At 45.4% G+C, this 25,273-nt stretch overlaps 1 protein-coding gene across 4 annotated transcripts in view; it reads right to left on the reverse strand.

Annotated features, from left to right (window-relative positions):
• Nucleotides 1–25,273, reverse strand: part of JARID2 (jumonji and AT-rich interaction domain containing 2) — a 280,018-nt gene that overhangs the window by 25,446 nt on the left and 229,299 nt on the right. For all 4 annotated transcript variants that reach the window (XM_030929317.1, XM_010376398.2, XM_010376397.2 and 1 more), the window contains 2 exons: nt 9,685–9,920; nt 369–1,407 (listed from right to left, as the gene is read on the reverse strand). In XM_030929317.1, the coding sequence (XP_030785177.1) occupies nt 369–1,407; nt 9,685–9,920 (1,275 nt within the window). The remainder of the gene's footprint in view (nt 1–368; nt 1,408–9,684; nt 9,921–25,273) is intronic.

Genomic DNA, 25,273 nt, shown 5'->3' on the forward strand with positions numbered 1-25,273 from the left:
TTGCAGTGGCAGTCTAGCAGAATCCAGAGGGGCAGCATTCCCCACTGACCCCCTGGCCCCTGCTCTGACTCCAGCAGTTGTGGGTGGAAGTTGACAGCCCAGGGGAAGCAAGGGGCCCATCCCAGATCCAAGCTCAATACCATTCTTGTCCTGCCACCAACACCCAGGACCTGGGAAGAAGGGCTGCAGGGGGAATGAGCTGAGAAGCCCACTACTCCCGAGACAGGGGAGCCGAACTGAAGCTTCTGCAAGGGAAGAGAACGTGAAGACTGTGAGGGAACTGCAGGGATCTGGGGCGGGCAGGCAGGCAGGCAGGCAGGCAGGCAGGCAGGCAGGCAGGGACCCCCCCACCCCCAGCCCAGACCTACCTATGAGCGGGAGCTCGTCCATGGTGATGCCCTGAGATTTGAGGTGCTTTTTGATGCAGGCCAGCCGCTGCACATTGGGGCCCCAGCGCCGGCCCAGCTTGTGGATGTGCTGAATCTGCGTGACAAACCGCATCTCGTCGTTGAGCTTGCACTCGGGCCGCCAGTCCGGAGGGGGGATCACCCTGCACATCCCGAACTTCTCCACCTGAGCGCGGACCGACTCGATGTAGATGAGCGGGTCGTGGAACTCCTTGGCGGAGGGCCTCAGGACGGGGATCTCGTCCATGGCCGCCCACCCGGCCTTGCCGCCGCCCTTCTCGGCCTTGCCCGAGTCCTGCGGCTTGTGCAAGGACTCCGGTTGCGAGGTAGAACGATTTTCACAGGAGGCGCCGTCCGCCTTGCCATGTGCTTGTCTGCCTGGCGCGCTCTTCCCGGCCGTGGCCCGCTTCGGCCGATTCCTCTCCAGACTGCGCTCCGGCACTTCCTTCTTCACGTGTCCGTTCAGCAGCCCTTTCTCGGCCGGGGCCTTCTTACCAGGGCCTTCCGTGGGGCCAGCCGCCCCTTTCATCTTCTTAGGGGGCGACTGCGGCTTCTCCGCCTGGTGTGCCTCTTCCAGTCTCCTCTTGGAGTTCCGCAGCCCCTCCCGCAGCTGCAGGCCCTCCCGCAGCTGCCGCCCCCCAACCTCCTTAGTGCATGACTTTGGGTTCAACCTGCCACTGACCTTGAGGCCATTGACGGCGGGCCCGGTGGACTTGGACGCCCCCCCGAGGGATAGCACCTGTTTGCGGGTTTTTGCATTGCTACTTTCAGTTTTCCCTGAGATTGTGTGGTTGACAGCGGAACTGGGCTTGTGGTGATTGGGTTTGGTGTCCTTGACCAGTTCTCTCTTGGCTTTGGTGTATGTGACAGCCCCCTTCGTCACCGTGGCAGTGTACTTCACAGTTTTGGATGGTGAAGGTCTGACCTCGCGCATCTTTTTGGCACTGGTTGCACCTGCACCCAGAGATGACATTCGAGTGACTCCGTTTACCTTAGAAACCTGTGGAGCAGCAGAAGCAGAGGCGGAAAAAAACACAGAATTAGTACCTGCCACGAAAACGACTGGCCCACCCGTGAGAAAGGGCCCTGGGTGCTGGGGATGAACAGAACCAGCAGCCTGTTTGTGATAAGAAGAGATATGGAAATACCAGCAAAGAGAAGCAAAATACACATCCAAGAATTAAGCAGCGATGTCCACTTTCAGAATCCACTATACACCTATCCTTCTTCACAAAAGTATGCAGCCTGCCCCAGGCACTTCCTAGCCGGGTTTCCTGTGTGTATTTTCACGTTCCCATGGCTCTTCCAGGAAATCTGGTGTTTCACAATGAAGACCTCCCCATGTGCCACACAATCACCTGTCCTGAGCTTCTAAGAGGTGACGACAGCAAGATCCTACTTCCTTGGGGGAAGTGGAGACAGACACACACACATATCCCTGTTCTAAGAAAAGTCATGTCTGCTATTTCTGTGCTCCACATAGCAGCACAACCGGCCCACAGGATTTAGAAATCTATGTGGCTAAAAAAAGAAGGAAAACAAAAATACTATGGAAGAAAAAGAACAGCAGTACCCATGTGGTTTGGCTCCGGGTGGCAGGCCGGGCCCGGAGGTGTGGCTGCGAACTGTCAGCAGCTGCCGTCTGCTCTCCTTGTGGAGACAAGCCCTGGACAGAGCCAGGCTGGATGGAAGAGGGATGACCCGACCTCACTGGTGAGCAACATATGCCAACCCTCGTCTGTACACGTGCTTCCTATATTTTCCTACCCTTTACAAACTGTCCACATATTTTCCCACCCTGGACAAACTTTCCATTGGGTTCTATGGGACCTGGGCAAACAGAGGCAGTCTTACAGCTTGGATGCCATGGTAATCCTGCGACACACAAATGTCACAGAAAATGGGGATTGACAATGGCAGACACCAGAAATGTACAGGCTTCAAATAAGAATGATGACGGGACCCCAATGGGCTGCTGCCAGACATGCTGGTTTTGAGGAGATGTCTTCTCTGTGTCACAATATAGCCACTGCCCCGTCACTTAACAACTTGGGCATTACTTTTCATCTATGATATGAGGTTAAAGTCAGGGACTTCAGGGTTTTATAACCACCACCATCTCCAAAGGAAGAAGCCTAAAAATCACACAATTACTGAGAAACACAGAACAGAAACATGAGCCCCCTCTTCTCCCCAACAGCCCCTGAGAGGAAGATGCCAGGGTCAGGGGAGCCTGCACTTCCTGGTCAGGAGAGCTGGCCTCACGCAGCGATGGCCAAGAGGGCACTGAAACACCAGTGCCACCACAAGGCTGTGCAGGCTGCCCTCACATGGGGACGAAGGTCCCCAGATGGCAGGTAATGAGTCTTAGTGACCTTTGTACTAAACCTAGGCCTGGCCCAGGAATAAGCAGTTACCTTAAGTGGGGGTGGGGCGTGGGATGAAACTTCCCTAAGGCATCCAAACCAGTGGCTCTCAGCATCCCCTGGAGGGCTGATGTAAACAGATCCCTGGGCCCTACCTGCACAGTGTCCAAGTCAGAGGGTCTGGGATGGGGCTGAGAATGTGCGTTTCTAACCAGGTCCCAGGTGATGCTGTGTGCTGACCTGGGGACCGCGCTTGGAAGCACTGAATGAGGTATCAGTGAAGTTTATAAAAATTGAAAAGGAAAGAAGCCACTAAGACCTGTATTTCTCTATATGCCACCAGTTAAATACAGTCCAATCAAAGCCACAAATTCTTGGTAGGACACCATCTCTTAGAAGCCAGCCCCAGGGAGACCTCACGCTTGGAGCCAGGATCTCAGGCCCCATGAAGAGGCAGAAGGGAAGGCCCAGCAATCACACTCTGGCTCCTAAACCACGAGTCACCCTATAAAAAAAAGTGGGACTGCCAGACAGGGTCTGGAATAAATAATGGGAAACCCTTTTGGAGAGAAAAAAAGCACCTGGCAATGATAAATTTAAAACAGACTTATAAAACCAGGGGTAAGAAGGACAGACAGAAATATTCCGTGGTAAGTGCCATTAATCTGCAAGAGGAGGTATAGTGAGGAATGCAAATCTCTTAGTTTTAATTGTTCTTTCAAATGCTTCCACTAAAACCAAAACAAGACAAAACATTTAGAAAAACAAAAGCAAACAGTAAACTCCAGCTGGGGCTGATCTTTATTTCCAGCAACAAAGCTGGGGGGCGGGGGTGGGGTCAGGAACCTCAGTGAAGGGCTCTATCTCGGGTTCAGACAGTGGAAGACAACACCTCTACAGTTGGCTCAGTCTCCTTTTAACCTGTAGGGGTGCAGTCTGTTTCAACCCTATTCCCAGCACAAGAGTCTCCTTAAGGAGACTGACTACACGATGCGGCTTCACCTCTTCCTACAGATGGGGAATCACCAGTCAAAATGGCAAACTCCAGACGGTGCCAGACATAACCAACTCCTGTGAGGTTCAGGTGTCAGCCACCACTACTTGCTGAGGTTTAGTTCAGTGTTTTCCAAACCTGCCACCCCTAAAACCCTTGGGGGAGCTTCAAAATAATATAAAGCCCTTCCCTCTAGATTCTGTACTAATTGGTGTTTAAAAGCCCCAGATGGCTGTGTTCCATGGACCCTGCCCTTCCCTAACACCCCCGTGCAAATGCCAGAGTGCTATGTCTCTCATACTCTATCTGAAATAAGAGTGTAGGGCCTTTGGTTCCATCCATTCTGGCTTCTCGGGGGCACCTGAGTTCATGGCTAGCAATGCTACAGGGAAGTAAATTTTCTACACAGCTGAATTCTATATATCACTATCTTCAATGGCAAAAGGAATACCTTATTTACATCTTTCTGAAAACCTAAATACTGAATTGGTAAGGTGTACATTCAAATAACTTGCTTTATAAGAAAATAAGTTGCACTATTTTCCTTCTTACTATTATAACAGTTATCTTCAACATTATCCACCCAGATATCACACACGCATGCCTATGTAACAAGCTCAAAGACTAGATGCGTCTCACCCACAACACAGAACAGCGAAGTTCAAACAAATAAATTACAAAGACTGAAAGGGGCAAGTGTTACTGGTTGTCTTCCCCCTCAACACCCAGGGTCCGTGTTCTATGCCCACCACGAGAGGCCACAGGGGAGCTGACAAGCTAACACGGGAAGCAGTCTGCCCCCTCAAGCTGCTCCATGTGTCCTAAAAGGGAGAAATAAAACTTAGAACCAACAACTCAGCCAGCACCACCATTGTGGGGAAACCCGGGACCCACCAATCTAACAAAAAGATACCCCTTTTCTTGGCCTGGACTTGTCTCTAAGGAGCCAACACTTAATCAGTACAAAAGAAAACAAAAGAATGGAGGAAGACATTGTCTTACCTTGCTACCGAAGGTCTCCCCCCACCCACCTCTATCTGTATCAATTAAAACCACACAATCCCAGTTATGCAGCCAGTGCACTACAAGGAAGGTCACAGCTGCACGTCCTGAGGGATTCCACGTAAGAGCAGACACAAGAAGTCATCTGAGCTCACTGAGGAATTAGCGCTGTGGTGGGCTACAGCAGGGCCCTCCACTGAATGACAATACATTTCAGCTGAGCGGCGCTTGAAGCTACTCCTTCTCTCAGCTCTGTTGTGGATTTCTGGCTTCTCAGCCCGTTGCCCCCTACCCCCAACCCAGCTCTGCAGAAAGTGAGGTGTCTGCAGCGTGTGCTCCTTGACCCACAGCCATCCGTCGCTTTTATCTTTGATCCCAGGCACACGGCCATGAGGTATTAGAGCAACCCCTCGTAGTCATAAAAGAACGGTTTCAATTTAACAAGCAAGGTTGAGAGCATTTTCAAGTTACATTCAGCCAGATGAGTACTTGCAACAATACCTCATTCTTCTTGCAGAAGGGATATAAGGTGAGAGATATGAAAGCCTGGGACATCCAACGTTCCTACCTTTGTTTTTAATAATGGAAATTTCATCTGAAAACCTGTACCCAGTCCACACTCCGTGCGCCTGCTTTAAGAATATAAAATCCCTCCCTCCATCCTTACTGGTTTTTCTCCACCTCGCCATCGACACACACAGTATTTAAATCAACTCAATATGATGACAGACGAAAAGGAGAAACATGCAGTTCCAAGGCAGAGCAGAAGATGGGAAATGACTCCGATGTTTTTGGTTAACTAAGCAAAAATGTTGTAGTCGCTCAAGATTACGATGCTGTCCTCAGTTCAACCTCGGATTCACTGGCATGCTCTTCTTTCCCACGAGAGGGAGCCGTTGAGCCGAGGCCTCTGCCAGCCTTTCAAAACAGAGCCAGAGCCCAGAGAAACAGTTGGTGGCTGGGTATAGTCCATTTGCACTTTCAAACTTGAATCAAAAAGAAAGAGCCTAAACAGAATTGAAATGCACTGGACAGACAGTGACTTGTGGAAAGCGAGGAGCTCAACACTGACCGCAGCAGCACGTGGGCAGGAGCCTTCTATCCAAGGCCAAGGGGAATATACTCTAAAGAGATGCCTGGGTTCTACGAGGAAATCTAGATGTACCTATAACTTCTCCTCCCATTGAAGGCAATGTAACTGAGTCACAAATACCACACCACCAGCAAGTGCAGTTCAAATGACAAAATGATGTCATGAGAAGAAAACTTTAAACATTTTTTAAAACTAATACGATTTTCTAGGTTTCCTTCTTAACAGTCGTATTTTCCAGAACTTTAAAAGAATATTCTCAATTCCTTGGCCCTCTCTGAATCTTACCAGGGCAGGACTTTTCTGCAAGGCCTGTCCATTTTCATATGAAAACCTCTTCAGTGACAGTGGCCTAGCTCAGTGTAAGGTCCTGCAAAACCTGCGGGATGAGCCAGTTGATCATTTTCTTCTCACACTCAGCCTCAGCATAAGAAATGAGAATCACATGTGGCCACATCTGGTGCAATATCCTGGCTTAAAACCACACAGATTTCTACACAAGTACAAAACCTGCTCATGACTCTCTTGGAAAACTAATACTTCAAAACCCTTGCTAGGAATAAAGCTCGTTTGTTGCACCATCCTAAACTTGTTACTTTCTGTCACCGCATGTAAGCAGATGTACTACTGCAGGAAAGCAACAGAAAAACACCATTTGCTCCTTGGTGAGACCCTTTACCAGACAACCACATTATTACCCAGGGGCAATCCCAGCCTCTTGACAACTGCAATGTTTTACAGGCACATGCATTCCATGACAAAGACAGCTCGTTTGGTATTATCGAGAGTAAACGGTTGGTCAGAGCCCTCTCACCAAGAAAAAGGTGTAGGTGAAGTATGCACTGGTGTGTTCTAACTCTCGGGTTCTAGGGACTCCATACATTGCACACACTATCAGACAGCATTACCCAGTATGCAGGAAGGAAAGTGGTTTTACACTCGGCAGACAGGTGTGTGCCCCCACACAGTTCATTAGAGCAAGCAGGGCAAAGGGACAGAATTCTCAGCAGCACCCCCTAAAAATTATAACCCTCCACATTTCATACACAATCTCATTTATGCTTTTAAGCTGAACAATAACCAAAAAAAAACCCTAAATATCATATTTGAAATGAAAGATCAGAGTATCCTCTGGGCCCACATCTTTCATGCAGTTGAAAAGATGAAAGGTCACAGTCTAATCATTTGCATGAAGCAGTCACAAGGGAATCTACAATTTGCTTTTATTGATCTTATTTTCAGAGTATTTAACTAATAGGATCTGGGGTTTGAAAATTTTCCTTTTATTTCTCACAATGTCCCTGTGCAAGGAGTTGGTAAGACTGGCTCCAAAGGAATAACAGGGCCCAGGAAGGTTAAATATCACATCTCAAGACTCATTGAAGGTCACAGTCACAGCCAAATTAGAATCTGGAGCCATGGATCATCCATCTGGGCTGGTTAGACTGGAACAGGGAGGCAGGAGGAGAGGGAAGAGGGAGAAAGTGGGGAAAGGGTGACAGGAGAGGATCCCTGCCCTACATGAGCATATGGCGCTACCTGCAAGGACTCTACCCTGAACCCTGGAAGCAGCTGAGATTCCCGCACTAACTCAGAGGACAGAGGCCTGCTGTGTGAGGGGCACCCCAGGACCTCTTTCCTGCACCTCAGATCCTGCACAGGGAACAGGTCACATGAACGTGCACGTGCCATGGAGCACGGCGGCAGGCAAGGCCATCCCAGGCTAAGGCGGTACTTGCTGTTCCTCCTCAGCTCTTTACGCTGTCCAACTGTGCTAATTCCTCTCATCCCCTTACAAAGGGAAACCTTGAACTGAATGAAGGGCAAGTGCTGAGAGTGAGCTCTGACCAGCTGAGACGACAGGCGTATCCCACGCATCCCCGTTCGTGACCGCGCAAGAGGGTGTGTGCACCCATGTCTGTCCGTGCATGAGAACGTGAACAGTCACATGTACATGACTCAGGTCCTCTGCCACCCTTCATTCCTGCCTCGCCATCCCGAGGATGGGTTCTCGGGGCAGAAAGGCAAGATCTGGAAGCTCACCTGGATATGGCCTCAAGTTCTGATGTGGCCCATTAGAATTTTACCACAAGTAAACTCAAAAAACTCAAAAAAGCAAAGTGGGATGAATAGAAGATAAAAACAATCAATCAACTTAACCCTACTCTAGGATCCTGGGAAAACAGGATGCAGTCAGTCACATGGTGTAATCACTGTCTTTCTCTCTGGGTTGCTTCTAATTCTGTTCTCTTTCACGAGCAAAAACCTTAGGTTGGAGAGTTCTGTACACGTCTCCATCAGACCAACAGCATTAGGAACAGGATAGGAGTGAAGAATCACAGACCCAGGACCAAAGCTCGGTGCATCCCTGGGCTTTGTGCCTCCAGTGCTGACAATCAGGGGTCCAATGGTTGAGAGACGCCAGGTGAGCGCATGATGTGGCCCAATTCCACACCGTGGCTGTTGCCTCTGAGAAAACTGAGGTCTGTTTTGGCAACAGTGGCCAGTGATTAATACGTGCTAGGTGTGTGTGGACTGTGAAAACATCAATGTGGTGATGATTCTTGCCATGCCCACCTCCCCACCAACTGCATACTATTTGCGAGGTAAAGGTTCACGTGCACATGCACGCATACCTGTCTGCCTGTGTGTGACTACAGTCACATGTTCACATTCAGAGAGAAATATCCACAACATCACCAAGAATGAGAAAGACCACCTCCACCACAAGATGAAGTCGAGTATGTTCACACCACAATAACCATGTACACAATGACCATGTTAGTCACTCTGCAACACGGCCAGCCAGGAAATCCCTTCTGTCCCCTCTACAACTTCCTCTGAAGCTACTTTAAGGATCACAGCCTCCAGTTTTTCTGGGGAAGATTTTAACACTGTATGTCTAACTCTGTGAGGAAAGCTCGTCAATGATCCCATGACTCAGCGGATGTTAAAAGGGAGTGGGGAACAGGAGCACCAGGAATCAGTGAAATGCCACCTGTCTGGGGGACAAGCCCTCAGCTGTGTGCATGCAGGAACCTGCCTCTATCCCCACTACCCATCCCCAGGGTTGTGAGAAATCAGTATCCAGGAATGGGAACATCTGGACAGCAATAATGGCCGAGCCCTGAGGGATTCTTCAAAACTGCCTGACCAGGACTGGCATTATCTGTAGTCCTCTTGGGGGCCAGGGGGCAGGGGGGGGGCAGGGCGGGACAGGCAGGGGCAAGAGGTGGTCAGGGTGGCATCTACCTGCACTCTGTGGATGCTACGGCCTGGGACTCAAATGCCTTCAGTGGAAGAGGTGCCACCCACCCACACCCAATTCCACAGACTGCTCGGCAGTGCACACAACATGCACATATTCTGCTTCAAAGGCCAGGTGGTGAAATGTTAACTTGTCACATCAAAAAGAACAGAAAAGTAGACCAAGATCATCCACTAACAGAACTATGCCACTTGCAGGCCTATTTCAAAACCTACCCTGAGAAAAACATGTTCCCTGCCACTCTACCGCTCATCTGGAGCCCAGGGTGGGTGGGTGGGAGAAGGCTTAAGTAAGGAAGTGAGTTCCCTTTCTGGGTGAATGCAGTTGGTGAATGCATTGGCACCCAGGGATGAATGCAAATCCAACTGACGGATCTTCACAGAACAAAAGGTGCAGGCGCCTGCAGCCCATGCAAAGGTGTGCTCTGTCTCTCCCTATCTTGCTTCTGAGCATCACTTCCTGCTTCTTGAGCCCTCTGAAGATGAATTTTGAGCTTGGTGAAGTGAAGTGGGAAACTGGGGTCTGGCACACATGCGGGCACCCCTGCCGGACTTTACCTGTTTCCGTAAGTCCTGAGCCGACCGATGCAGAGGGGGGTGGTGATGGTTGGCAGCGGGCCCCTTGGCTGAGGAACCCGTGGAGGGGGCCGCTGCGGGGTGGTGCGCTGAAGCCTGCTCCCGGCGGCTGTCAGCCCGGTGGTCGCTGTGCTTCTCCTTCGCGGGAGTGGCCTCTTTGCTTTTGTGTTTTTGAACAGGTTCCTTCTCCCGTGTTGACCTGCTGGAACCATTGAAAACTAGAAAGGAAGGAGAAAACAAGAAAAAAGTAACTACCTTGAACACTACCACACAAACTACTGATATGGTTTGGCTCTGTGTCCCCACCCAAATCTCATGTCCAGCTGTAATCCCCATGTGTGACGGAGGGACCTGGCAGGAGGTAGCTGGATCATGGAGGCAGTTTTCCCCACGCTGTTCTCACGATAGCAAGTGCATTCTCATGAGATTTGATGGATTAAAAGTGTTTCCCACCTCACGCTCTATTTATTCCTGCTGCCACGTAAGATGTGCTTTATTTCCCCTTTGCTGTCCCCAATGACTGTAAGTTTCCTGAGACCTCCCCAGCCTGTGAGTTCATTTAACCTCTTTCCTTTTTAAATTACCCAGTCTCAGGTGCTATCTTTATGGCAATGTGAGAATGGACTAATACACCTCTACTCCCTGAAGTCAAAAATAATCAACCATCAAATGTCAGACGTTCTCCCAAAAAAAAAAAAAAAAAACAGCCAGCACCTGAATGCAGATGGGAAGAAGCCTAAACATCAAGAGACAAAATTAAATTTAAAATCCTAACCATTAAGATTTTGTGCTTTAGCTAAAACAATGGAAAAATCCACTCTTTAAAAACTCCCTACAAGAAAACTCCAGGACCCCTCAAAGTATCAACCTCATACCTTACGAAAAAGAACTTTTAACACAGTCTCATTCCAAGAACATGACCACCTGGAATATAAAGACAGGGGATCCAGAATAAGGAAGTATATTCTCAGCCGGGTGCCGTGGCTCACGCCTATAACCCCAGCACTTTGGGAGGCCGAAGCAGGTGGATCACGAGGTCAGGAGACTGAGACCACCCTGGCTAACACGGTGAAACCCCATCTCTACAAAAATACAAAATATAAATATATATAGCCAGGCATGGTGGCGGGCACCTGAGGCAGGAGAATGGTGTGAACCCGGGAGACGGAGCTTGCAGTGAGCTTAGATCACAGCACTGCACTCCAGCCTGGGCGACAGAGTGACAAAGGGAAGGAAGAGAGGGAAGGGAAGGAGGGAGAAAGGGAAGAGAGGGAAGGAAGAGAGGGAAGGGAGGGAGGGAGGGAGGGAAGGGAGGAAGGAAAGAAAAGAAAAGAAAAGAGAAAAGAAAAGAAAAAAGTCTATTCTCAGATTTAAAAGAGATGCATTTTTTGAGGCCAGAGAGCTACTGACATGCATGGGTTGGGGGCGGAGCTGCTTTATCTGACCTATCAGTGACAACACAGATGAAGAAAGGGGTGATGGAGCTTTGAGCCAGATCCATTTTCTATTCCTAAATTCAAAAACAGCAATAAAAGCTAATAGCTAATATTTCTTAAGTGCTTCCTATAAGCCAGGGGAACTATGCTAAAGCCCTGAAGTACACTGAGCCTCTGAATCCTCAGAACAACCCTACTGGACAGGACACTTACAGATGGAGGGGGTAAGCGCCTGGCACAGGCCATGCCACCTATCCCTGGCACATGAAGTCAGCCTGCCTCCCAAGCCCACCCCATTCCTCCCCAAACCCCTGGTGGCTACAAGTGAGAATTTCCAGTGTTATGGTGCTTCCTACACACGAGGCAAAGACTTCAAAAAGAGAACAGGGATGCTCGGGGTTTCTACAGAAAATCAGAAATACCAATGTTATGGGTTTATCCTTCTGCTTTACCGCCCCTCCCCATGGAATAAACAAGCCTTTCACATCCATTTCTCTGGAACCCACAGGCCTCGTCTCCCCACAAACAGTCCAAACAGGGCCTGTTTCTTCAGGGAAGGAGGAAGCAAACCCTGTTCCTGGGTTGCTTTACGCAGATCAGCAAGGGGAAGCTATAGTGATCTTTTAGCCATCATCCTGCCGGAGGGAGTTTTCAAAAGGTTACTGTGTCCACTCATCCATCCGGCATCCACTGGAGCAACTCCAGGCCATCCCCACCCCAACCAGGACTTGCAGAACTTCAGGCAGAATTCCCCCACGCCCACAGCAGCAGATGAAAGTGAAAACTGTTCCTCCTTTGAACTGTAAATCTCTTCCTATTGGCTTACAGAAGGAGAAATCAAATCTTTCCTCCTCTACACAGCTGAAAAACATCTTACCTATCTGTCCTTTTTGAAGACTCCCTTTTCCCCAACATTCAATCTCACATTGAATTTTAGGAGTCCTTTAAATTACATTAATGCCCTATAAACTGCAAATATCATTCTCTGTTGCCATTTACTTTTCCATTTGCGGTGGTGCCAAATCTGCTAACAAATTTCAGTTTCTTACTTTAATGCTTAACGTATGCTTCTGTACATTTTCTCCCAGTTTTATTAAAGTATAACAATTAAAATGGTATGCTTACAGTATATGACCTTTTAATAGATGTATAAAGTGATTATATCAAGCTAATTACCATATCCAATCCCCTTACATACTTTTGTGCTAAGAATATTTAAGATAGGCATCTTTTGAGTATACACTACATTATTAGTGACTAGTCACAAGGCTGTCCAGATCTCCAGATTTTCTCCCTCCCCTCGAACCAACTTTGCACGCACCGTTTCATCAACATTTCTTCATTCCACCACCCATGCTTTCAAATGGTAAGATAATCTTCTAAGTTTTCTTCTAATTATTTTCTAATTAAACTGCTTGGATTTAATTCTTTAGTCCAATTGTCATGGTATAAGATGGAGATTTCCCATTTTCCCTATCTGGATTATCGGTTGCGAACCTTTATCTCAAAGTTCCTTCCAGCACCAGTGATGAATAGATTTTAAAATACTGAAGGAAAGACCAGGCCACGTCAAAATATGGGATACAATGCGATGTTGTACAAGATTCTACTGGATACTCTCAGTTACAGAGAAAATGGAGAGTTTCAAATGGTTGGCATTTATTCTAAGTCTAAGTAACTACCCATTGTCAGAAACCATCAATCATGCCCAAGCTGGCAGTATCTGTGCTAGCTTTCAAGACAAATTAAAAGCAACATCCGTAAGAAGTCATACTTCAATGTGATTAAAAATCAAGCCAAGGGAACATGAATCTAGGCAATTCTTGACTGTTCACCAATTTTCTAAAGCAGTGAACACAGCTTATTAAAATATAGCATAGGAAGTAGCTGTTTTTTTTTTTTTTTTTTTTTTTTTTAATTAAATCTCCAATACTCCTCCATACTTCTCTGTGCTTTCTCCTGCCATTAAGACATGTCTCATGGTGAGGCCTGCTACGAAGAAGCACCAGTTCTGTAATTACTTCTCTTTATTCAGTTAACAAAATATTATTGTATGGGTTTGCCACCCTTCAAAACAATATCTGCAGCTCATTCCCAGTTCTCTTGTTTGCAGCTGGGCAAGTTATCTAATCCTCAGTTTTCCCATTTACAGACTGGGGATAGCAGATGTTCCTGTAGGTAGAACATCTACCACAATGTCTGGGGTTCAGTAGGTACACAGTATTTGGGAGACATTATTACTGCATGTTTAAAAGCGCCATCTCAGGTTACTGCACAATCAGATTGTGGGCAAATCTCAATTGCCTCATATCCCTCCCTGCAGAATATAAAGAAGGCCTTCAATGCAGACAAACGCTGGTCTCAGTAAGACCCAATACAACCTCCTACTCCTCTGGGTCATTAACTAGTCCACACTGACCATGCCTGTTACATCTCCGACCCATGCCAGACCATGAATCAGAGTCTGGGGACAAAGTCCAGCGCAGCCAGGTGCCTCCTAACACTTGCCAGTGTCATTTTCAAGGGAAAAAGAGGAGCAGTGAATCACCTGCCTGAGCAAAAAGAAATACAACACTGAACACACCTCCCGGTGATGCGTGGCCAGATCCGTGGATCTCAAAGGAGAACAACACTGAACACACCTCCCACTTTTCCACCGGTGACGTGTGGCCAGATCAGTGGATTTCAAACGGAGATTTATAGACCCTTTAAGTGGACCTACAAACCCTTGCAGGAGATCTGCTGGGTCGAAACTATTTCATAATAATACAAAGACATTATTTGCCTTTACAGTGGGGAGACATCTGATGGCACGAAAAATAGTAGGTTAACTATCAGGGAAATGCAAATCAAAACTACAATGAGATACACCACTTTCTATCGACTAGGATGATTATCATACCGTAAAGATGGATAATGATGACTGATTGCAAGGATGTGGAGACACTGTAAGCCTCAAACACTACTGGCAGAAATGCAAAATGGTTTCTCCTTTTCAGATAGTTCCACAAAAGGTGAAACATAGGAGTTTCCATATGACCCACCATTCCATTTCCAGGAAGGTACACAAGGGAAATAAAAAATACGTCCACATAAAAACTTGCACACAAATATTCATAGCAGAATTATTACTGTTAAAAATTGGGGGAAATCCCCAAAGATCCAACTGATACTTATTTAGATAAACATAAAGTGGTATATCTATACAATGAAGTATTAGCCATAAAAAGGAAATCAAGTACTGATACATGCTACAGTACATTTAATGGGTATATTCTTTTTTTTTTTTTTTTTTTTTTTTTTTTGAGACGGAGTCTCGCTCTGTCGCCCAGGCTGGAGTGCAGTGGCCGGATCTCAGCTCACTGCAAGCTCTGCCTCCCGGGTTTACGCCATTCTCCTGCCTCAGCCTCCCGAGTAGCTGGGACTACAAGCGCCCGCCACCTCGCCCGGCTAGTTTTTTATATTTTTTAGTAGAGACGGGGTTTCACCGGGTTAGCCAGGATGGTCTCGATCTCCTGACCTTGTGATCCGCCCGTCTCGGCCTCCCAAAGTGCTGGGATTACAGGCTTGAGCCACCGCGCCCGGCTAATGGGTATATTCTATGATGTGTGAATTATATCTCAACAAAATATATTTTCAAAATACGGGTGAAATCACCGGTACCTTAGCATAAACAAAGGCAATGGCACCAAACTACTGTACACTAATCTAATATGCATTTCATCCCTGCTACCATGGATTAGTAGCAGTTAAAAAAGAGAGCCAGTTTCACTTAAGAATGACCTTGATAAAGTCATACAAACAGTCAGTATGACTGAATCATGGCCCCTGCACACACAGACCTTGTGTGACATGCTATTACACATAAAGCACTTCTCCTATATACAGAAATACAATGATCATCTCTAGGGAAAAGCACTTGTGTGACTGTATAAGTTTTTGGGCTAGCCCCTTTTTTTCATAGGATGTTATTTTTACTTCAAGAAGGACCAACGCACTATAGTTCTTGGGACTTCATTATCTGTAGTTTTTACTTAGTTACTAGGTTTTTTCAAAAAGCAAGCCTGTCTATTCAAGGAAAGTAACTAACAGTCATTGCTGCCAATGACAGAATTCATGCTTTCAGGCAAAAATTAGAACTTCAGAAAACCAGTATCTGCCATCATGAGTTTGACAGAGATTCTTTGATGATGTACCCTTGTTCATTACCAAAGATGCTAATAAGAACTCAGTGAACCATTATTTTCAAATGAACAACACAGGATATGCTAGAAAACAGCGCATGGGTTAAAGGTCCATTCAAAGAAAAAGACAAACCAATGGATATTAATCTAACAGTATGAAAGTTCACTGATACAGGTACAGATTCCCAGAGCAACTGACCTGTAGGAAACTACCACTTGTAGAGCCTGCTATCCTATCAAGTACTGAAATCATCTACGAAGGCCGTTTCCCATGTACATACATGTCTATCCCAAGCTGATTTTCTTCATATACATCAACCCAACTATGTACTGCAACACTCAAGAGATGAATACAGAAGCAATCATAATATGGCTGTATCCTAACGAGATTAACAAAAGGGTCAAATAATGTAACTCTTAATAAGTTTTTAGTGTTGGACAATGATTATTTTTCATTACAGTGATACATCACTTGGCAGGGCAAGGCCAGTTGCTAAGCTGGGACTTTCACAGACACTTGAAGAGTGTAACAGTGGTTAGCCAGCAGTATCTTTCTGATCTGAAAAAAACAGATCCTTCTTTGCAGTATCCGTACCTGAAACGAGATGCACAACTCTTTGGTTGTTATTTTGAGGTCACAAAACCTCCTGCTCAGGAAAATACTATGGATAGCAAAGCAGTGAGTACTAGGATTTTAGGAAAGGGGAACCGGAGGGGTGAGGGAAGCAGGTGAAATTAACATAAGGAACCAAACTGGCTGCCCTGAGGACTTCAGCAAGGTACTCTACTAAACAATATTTTGATAAGATATCTGGAAACGGAAGAGTTTTCAAACATACAGAAATTAAAAACTGAATCAAATTAACTTTGATTTGCAAACAAAGAGAACGTTTTCAAGTAAACCCACTTTTTGTAACCATCATGCTGTTTTAGAGCAGCGATATACCCAAATGGCAAACATAGCCAGAAAGTCAAATCATGTGTTAAACGGGAAGTAAAGGGGGCAGGGGGAGGACTGGGCAACACTGACAGAGCCAAAGACAAGGTATATTTTGTACTCAACAGCTCATTAATTTTAAGTGTCGTGGGAACCTGCCAGTTTTACTCCTCCAAGTAATTATCTTTTGTCTTAATTTGTAAGATTTGAGAAAGGGAGAGAAGAGGAAAGGAAAAAAAATATTCACTCTCACAGGGAAAGATTAAACCCTGTGAACATAAGAGAGAAAAAGACAGAAAGTTCGATGTATAGAAGTCCTCCACACACTGTCCCCAATTAAAAGAAATAATTGGACTAGTTTCTTTAAGGAGAGAAAAAAAGCATTCATCACTGTGAACCATATTAGGAAATTGTATTGTACTCAGATACAAATAGCTTTACATTAATGAACACAGGCAAATATATTGATTTGTATACACATACTCTGAAAGTTAAACGGCCTATAGAAAAGTGTTTTCATACCACGGCAGGCAAAATCTTTAAATCCAAAGGCTGTTATTTCGATTTAGGGTCACCTCATCCCTGAGAAGGTAAGATTTGCTCCCAGTGAGGGATGAAAAAGATATGGGCAAAAGAAGTTACTTCAGAAACATATTTAACAGCAATCATGTAACAATTTGAAAGGTAGAGAGCTACACTTTCCTAGGGGAATTCACATCTATACCTCCAGGGAGCTTGTCCTAAACAACTCTCCCCAAAAGCGTTGTTCACATATTTAGAAGCTGACACGAGTTTCCTGGAAGAGACCCTCAAGGAAGGTCTGAAAAACTGATCGCAAGGTTTTTAATACCCTCACTCCATGCACACTCTTAATTTTGATTTCTAGTTCTGCTCACCATCCCCATTTGGGCCTCAATTCCCTGAAATATAGACCAGCTGGCTGCTTCCTCTTATTCGCCCTCCAGGACTTGCTGAAGTATTTTGAATAAAGTATATAAGTGCTTTGCGTTCTTCAGAGAAAGGAGTTATGCAAATATAAGAAGGATGATCTTTTCGAAAGCACTTGCTGCAATGGCAAAGATCCACATGTGAAAAAAAATAATTTTTAGAGAAAGCTGACAAAGCTGGCCTTCTACTTTTACCTGTCTCCAAGCACCACCCAGAACCAGATGCCCCTATCTTGCCAATTACCCATGCTAATAAAGGCACCTCATCCAAACACAAGAGGGAATCCTGATGTGTATTATTAGATTATTAGATGTGTATGTAACAGGAGTCCTTACTTGGCATCCAGCAAAAGTTATAAGATATCCTGGGATTATGCAATGTATGACCTGAAATAATACAGTTCAGAAGGCCTAACCTCTTTGAAAGAGAAAAACCTAGACAAGCACCATTACAGAAAGTCAGCCGAAACATCTGCTAGCAAGGCAACAAAGGCAAAGAATGAACAGAAGACCCTGAAGATGGGACCTAATTAACCCCCAAATTAAAATACCTTCTTCCTGTCCACACCCCAAAACAAACGAAAGGGGCAAAAAAAAAAAAAAAAAAAAAATAGAGAGAGAGTCACTGTAAATAAAGAAGAAATGTGTTAAGCAAGGGAAAAAGAGACCCACCGCAAGTTTCTGATCTCAAGCCAGATATTTAAATGTACCCTTCATGTCATTACAAGGCATCCCTCACTTGGGCAAGACACAGACTCCATCGATTGGCTGGCATTAAATCCCTGTTACTGTACAAAAGCCACACTTGCTCCCTGGAGCCAGTTCAACTTTGAGTCACTATTGTCTGAAAACAATGGAATGTCTGCCAACCTGTGCCAACAGTTCAAATGGATTTTAATGTAGCATGTATGAGTGCTGTAACCCGGTTTGCCCTGGGCCAAAACAGCACACTAACTTAGCTACAGCATCCACGGAAAACTAGGGAAAGCTGCAAGAACGCAGCTTAGGTGAGCAAAAGCCCCATTATCACCTCGCCTCCAGCCAGCTGCTCACTCGCACAGGGAACAAACGTCAACCTGGGATGCAAGAGACGGAACCTTCAGCTGGCTCTGGACTCCGAAACTCCAGTATCATAAGCAAATTCTACTGGTTTACAGGCTTTGTAAAACCCTTCTGGAACTTTCACACAGTGAAATCTCTTTCACTTTGATCACAATTATAACAGAAACCTGGAAACAGAATGTTTAAAGCCAATCACATCTTCTTCCTTTTCTACAGAAGAACTTAAATTCTGTAATATTTTTCCCACCAATTACCACTTGGTTGCCACTCTCCTCACGATCTACAAGTGTGAATGCATTATGTGCAATGATAAAATAACAGACTTGGATATAACTGCCCTTTACGCAAATTTCTTACATACGTTCCTGCTAACATACGACGCTAAAGATTAAAAGGCCATAAGATCTTTATAAGACTATAAAGGTCAGGACAACAGAAAGACCATAAATCAGGATGAATGGTTTTTGTCATTGAAAAATGGCTTCTTGGCCCTCTTGGCCCCCAAAGGCACTGAGGAAAGGACGGCAGACCTGATGATTACTAGCCCCACGGCCTGTGTGGGCATCAGCCGCTCTAAAATGTTAGTGTTAACGGCAAGGGAGGAACATCTGGACAAACGGCCTTATGGGGCAATGGGCAGTTGGTCTGCAAGGGTCTCATGCTTTATCACTGACAAGAATGAAGGAAAGAGCACAGAACTGCAGGTTACACTCAGAAAAGGACAGTGTTAACTCCTAAAGAACAAACGAATAAAATGTTTCTGCAGTTTTGGGTTTCATAAAACCCTAAATCCGGCCAGGCACGGTGGCTCATGCCTGTAATCTCAACACTTTGGGAGGCGGAGGCAGGCGGATCACCTGAGCTTAGGAGAGCCACCTGGCCAACATGGTAAAAACCCGGTCTCTACTAAAAGTACAAAAATTAGCCGGGCGTGGTGGTGGGCACTTGTAATCCCAGCTACTCAGGAGGCTGAGGAGGAGAATCACTTGAACCCGGGAGGCGGAGATTGCAACAAGCTGAGATCGCGCCACTGCACTTCAGCCTGGGTGACAAGAGCCAGACTCTGTCTCAAAACAAAAACAAAACACTTAAATTCCAAAAATAAGGATTTATAACAGGCCAACCACATCTGAAGTCAGTGATAAGAATTCTGGCTCACCTTTGGATTTGAGGAAGGAATCTGTGACTGTTTACTACACACTGAGAGAGAAACACCCTTGAATATGCACATGCAAGTTAGATCAGAATGCATCCCATTGACACAATTGATTATACCAGTCATAGGCAACTTAGTCGTTTTCAAAGTAAAAACATTAGCACGGGCCGGGCGCGGTGGCTCAAGCCTGTAATCCCAGCACTTTGGGAGCCCGAGACGGGCGGATCACGAGGTCAGGAGATCGAGACCATCCTGGCTAACATGGTGAAACCCGTCTCTACTAAAAACTACAAAAAACTAGCCGGGCGACTTGGCGGCGCCTGTAGTCCCAGCTACCCGGGAGGCTGAGGCAGGAGAATGGCGTGAACCTGGGGGGGCGGAGCTTGCAGTGAGCTGAGATCCGGCCACAGCACTCCAGCCTGGGTGACAGAGCGAGACTCCGTCTCAAAAAAAAAAAAAAACATTAGCACGAAAAAACTAAATACAGTCAGCCCTCTCTATCTGTGGGTTCTGCATCCATACCTAAGAGTAGTGCCCCCACCCTCACATGTCCTCCCCGACAACACCAAGCAGCATTTTGAGTCAGGTATTAATAATATAATTTTACAAAGGAGGAAAACTAAAGCTTAAAGAGGCTAAATAACCAGCCAGACACAAGGCTAGAAAGAGGTATCAGAGCCAGGAGCTTCTCTTCCACCACCAGGTACACCATCTTCTAGCTGCCTGTCACAGAAAGAATTACAAAGACGGGGCTATGCATCCCCCAACACTGAACGCACAGGGCATGGGCCAGCTGTCCCGAAGGGTGTACCTATATCCCCCTAAGACCCTACGTGGCCAGTGGAACAAATACTTTAGCAAAGCAAGAAGAAACAGAGAAAGAATGATAATCCTGACACAGGAATTACCAAGACCTTCTACCACACAGAAACAGCTCACAACACAGTTCTGGTGAGGTTGATAAAGTCACAACACTCAAGGGTAATAGTTGACTCTTTGACAGTCCTTATCGTGTCCCAGGCATTTGAGATACATAAAGTTTCTCGGGTTTTCTCAGCAATTATAAGGTTGTTCCCGGCACCAGATCTTTTCAATCACATTACGTTAATAACATGCAACACGGCAGTTTCCAACATTAACTGCTGTAACATATATCAATTCATTTAGTTCTTACCAAAACCTATCATCTCTTCTTTAGAGATAAGAAAAGTAAAACAGAAACATCCTAAGGTTGCAGCCATAAGTGTGTCAGTGCTGGAATCACGATGCTCTGAACCATTCTACCAAATGGCCACTAAGGAACACTGCCCTAAATGTGTAAAGGGGGTGGTTAGAAACATACATTGCATAATTGGTTTCCACATGCATTACTGCTCTAAAAACAAAACAAAACAAAACTCATATCCCATATTCCAACCTTTTGGAATAGTCACTTGCCTCAACAGGAAAAATGGAGCTACCAGAGGTTAAAAAGAGGTAAAAAGGGTATCACATGAGAACTGCGATTGGGAGGGGGGGGGGAAAAAAAGCATTTGTCTGTTAGGGAGTTTTTGTCCCCGCTGAACATAGCAGGGCTATGGCAAGCTCCTGACCCTGATGTACGACGCCCCCCAAACCACCCCAGACAAAGAGAGGGCTCGATGCCCCCTCAAAGGCAACCACAGAGCAGAAATGTGATAAACTCGTCCAAATGATTGCTTTTTGGCCCTTACACAACATGCCCCCGGTGTGAATCTAAAAGCAATTAAATCATTCCAGCTGGGAGTCCAATGACATGTTGTTTAAAAAGTCTTCTGAGAAATATCCCTCTTCAGAAAAAGATGTGCACAAAAGAAACAATAGCCACTCTTCTTCCTTCCATTTTTGTAAGTAATAAAAAGCATTTAAAAAATATATATGCAGCTGATTTAGCAACAAGCCTTCACCAAGGTTTCCTCCACAAAGGACTGAGAAAAGCCAAGGCAAATTCATTCCAAAGGCATTTATTAATTCTTCTAGTCTACCTCACTTACCCCTGGAAAAAATAACCAATTATGAGAGCTTAAGAAAAATCTAGGCATTTCAAATATCAACTTGTAATATAAATACCCACAAAGCAGTGTTTTGATTGTGTTGTTTGGTTTCCAAATAGTCATTACCTAAGGGCTCTATTTTTAGAATCATTTGAGATTCTGTATATGTACGAGTATTTTGAAACTCTGATGTGCTATTGAAATAGAAGTTGCTGGAAGCATTGTTATTGTAACCCTTGAGTGCTAACCCAAGGTTAAAAGCTCATGTGATGCTGTCCAAATCATTTCAGATTATGTATTTTAATAAACAAATCCATTTCCATTAGGATGTTCAGTGGATTATAAATGAGCACATTAGAGTCCTGTGTAATGTTTGCAAAACAAAACATCTGCCTGGGGACAGCAGGCTCCTGCAGGAAACTACTGGCATCAGGACTCCTGCTCTAAGGAAGAGGAGTACGGCCTCAGGCCCATGTGGAAGCTGATGGCAGGACACTGTGGATGGTGTGTGTGTCCTCTCCTGCCACCTCTGCCATGAGGCCAGATGTCCTGGCTCCATGCCTGGAGCCACTCTCCTCCTCTGATTGTGGAGAAACAAGATGAAACAGGACACCCCTGGCAGTCTGGGTTCTAGGTTCTTCCGCTAGCAGTTGAAATAAAGCTGTTCTCCTTGAAATGTGGCCTAATTAAAATTTTGGCCAAATCCGCCCCAGTAGTAAAGCATCAGCTTTCCACACTTTGTTTTCTGTGTGTTTATTTCTCCACATTTCAGCAGGGGTGATCCCTCTGGGGAGGATACAGATGTTGCTAGATTTCCTGACACGCCTCAACAGCTCGAGCATATAAAATAGGGAAAAGCACAAATCTGATAAGAGAAATACCCTGTAATGGAGAAGTCACAAAAAAAACCAGCTTGCTCTCCCCTTTCTCTTGTGAAAGATTCAACAATTCTGAGCAGCTGCTTGAATACACAATCGTGATGCCGTCACCCAGGTTCTTCCTGCTAGAAAACCTATTTTCACACCTGCGCCTTCTTCACCCAAGTCAGGAACCAAAAGGACATGAAGATCATCTGCCTCTACATTTTAATGTTTTCTAAAAATGAGGGAGTATAACTGAGGTGTGAGGAGGGAAGACTGAGCTCACCTTCTTAACTATATCCAAACTGTTCTTTCCATGCAGCCAGAGAACTTATTTTCATCTCAAAGCACACCTCGTGTTTTGCATCTATTCACCAAGAGCACTCAAAAATCAGGGAACAGAGGTAAGGGCAGAGCAAGCATCACAGTTTCCTGAGGTCAAGGTACAGCACAGTCTGGCTCAGGTGCCTTGTCTGGTGGCACAATGTGGGACTAGTGGGTTTATACTGAAGAACAGGTGGTAGGCAATTATGCAAGAGAAAATGCTAGTTCCAGGGCTAAGCCAGGACCTGGGCCTCCCTGGCAGTTCCACAGCACCTGATGTGTCCTGAGATGCGGTGCTCTCCAGGACTCTTTCCTCTGTGGTTCAGAAGATGCCTTTTTCAGGTTCAGAAAATTGCTAACCTCTTTTCTGACAGCACCTGCAGAGCTCCAAGCTTGATTTTATTTGCAAGGCACTGGTGCCTGATTGCCTTTTTATTGCGAGGAACCCTCTGTAGGAAGATCTGTTTCATTTTATTTTATGTCACATTTAAACAGATACTCTCTTTGATGACTGATGGATACCCTTAATGAAATCCCATTATAAGAAATTTCTAGGAATTCTGCTCTAAACTTAGAGAGACATGGACCTCAGTGAACTTCTGCAGAAAAGAACTTTTAGCTGCCATGGGAACTGTTGCCAAAATTTGGTCTGTATTTATTCCACAAGAAAACAAAGCTCTAGGTGATCCCAGCAGTCTGACCACTTGGAGGATTCTTGTGTAAACCACTGGTGTCGACTGGGATTGGTACTGACTTTCAACAACTCAACCTTTGATTGGAGGATGCAACAGTACACCAGTTTTCCTAAGGGTTATAAGAGAATGAAGACAAAGTACAGACAGCAATGTGAATGGGGTTGAAGACAGGGTGGAATATAAATATTTTAATGTGGACAAGTCACTATCATCTCAGGGAAAGAAGAATGGATTACAGGGATGAAATTTTAGACGAGAACCTTCACCCAGCTGAATAGTGATCTTGGAAATGTCATTTCCCTTGAACATATGACAATGGCTGGCATCCACCATTAGAGATCTGAATGGCTCTACTGTTGCCCATGATACAGCTTCATTGTTTCCTTACGCTGGGATATAAATGAATCAATGAATGGACAAATGAAGGCTAATCTACTCTATCATGCTGATTTCACAGAAGCAGAAATTAAGAATCAAAGAAGCTAAGTACATGCCTTGCCCAAGAACACACAGCTAACAAAACAAGTAGCTAAAAACAGGCATGCAACTAAGTTCCTGGTGACTGTTCGACGGTGGCAAAGACATTCCTAAGATATGAACAGACAAAATTAACAACAAATATGCATATTGAGTAACACGGCATTATCTAGAAATGGCTGAGGAAGTAGCAACGTTGGCCATGAGAATATTCCACAGCTGAGAATGTTTAATTTTGAAAGAATGCTACACTTCGGTTTTTATCAATTTTGGATGAGATGATCAACAATTTTCCTCTCTGCTGTTGAAAACAGTAACTTCAGAAATACTCTTACGTTCAATTAGTACCTCTTGCCTGAGGGATTACTCCCAGTGTCACAAGTGTTTCCTTTAAGAAACAGACGTCAGCTTGTTTCCTTGTCATCCATCTTAATATAACAGCGGATATAAAACAGACGGGGGAAGGCAGCACAGCTAGCCAGCTACTGAGAGCTCAGTGCTTTTCTACAATACTGCCTGAACCTGAGGCTGACATTAGCTTTCTTCAAAGCTGACTTTGGTTTCATGAAACCAGCATGTTCTCCTGGGTCATCTGAAATCGGAGGAGCATTCCAAGAGGCCTGTGTATTACTAAGCTGGCTTTATTCCATTCCCTCCACTGGCGTCAGAAGGAATCACTGACATCCTGTGGATTGTTACACTTTGCCTTCCAAGGCCATTCAAGCCATGTGGCAACAGCAGGAAGGACTCTGCAGAGACCTATATCCCAGGTAGTGGCTTGTGGGGATTTTTTCTTTTCGTATGACTTCACAAAAGACTTGGTACTCAGATGCCTACAAAGGGACAACCAATACACAAAACCCATAAACATACACAAAAACTACAAAATGTCTTTCTTAATGGATCCCCAATGATCACTGGAGTATCTAAGCTGCTTACAGCCAACAGCCCCTGCCCCACACCACCCCACCTTAAGGACTTTGGTATATGGGTGTGAGTTGCGTGGCAGGACACAAGGGCTGGGGGGGAGCGGCGCACACACACCAGAAGACAAGGGATACAAGTCACCCAGGTAGCATCACCAAGTGACAGGGAATGACAAGAATGAGACACCGAAACCTATTTCATCAGGAGAAACCCACGGATAGACCTGAATGTCTTCCGACATTTCTGACAGATGTGCCAGGAGACATCATATCCCATTAGCTCCTTGTGGGTAGATCCTATTGCCGTGTTCATCTGTGCTATCTTCCAGAACGCTTAGGTAAGCACAGGGGCTTACATTTTTCTCATTTACACAGAAGTTAATCTTATTTGATTTAGGACCGAAAAGGTAACTCCCTAAATGGTTAATATCATTCACCATTGTTAATATGGCAAAGATTCTATGATTATGTTTCAGCACTTATCACAATAAAATGAGTTTGAGCTCCCTCCAAATCCTCTACAAATACAGCAATTTCGAGAACATGTAAACATGA

This window comes from Rhinopithecus roxellana, chromosome 4 (assembly GCF_007565055.1).
Source record: "Rhinopithecus roxellana isolate Shanxi Qingling chromosome 4, ASM756505v1, whole genome shotgun sequence".
Lineage (NCBI taxonomy): Eukaryota > Metazoa > Chordata > Mammalia > Primates > Cercopithecidae > Rhinopithecus > Rhinopithecus roxellana.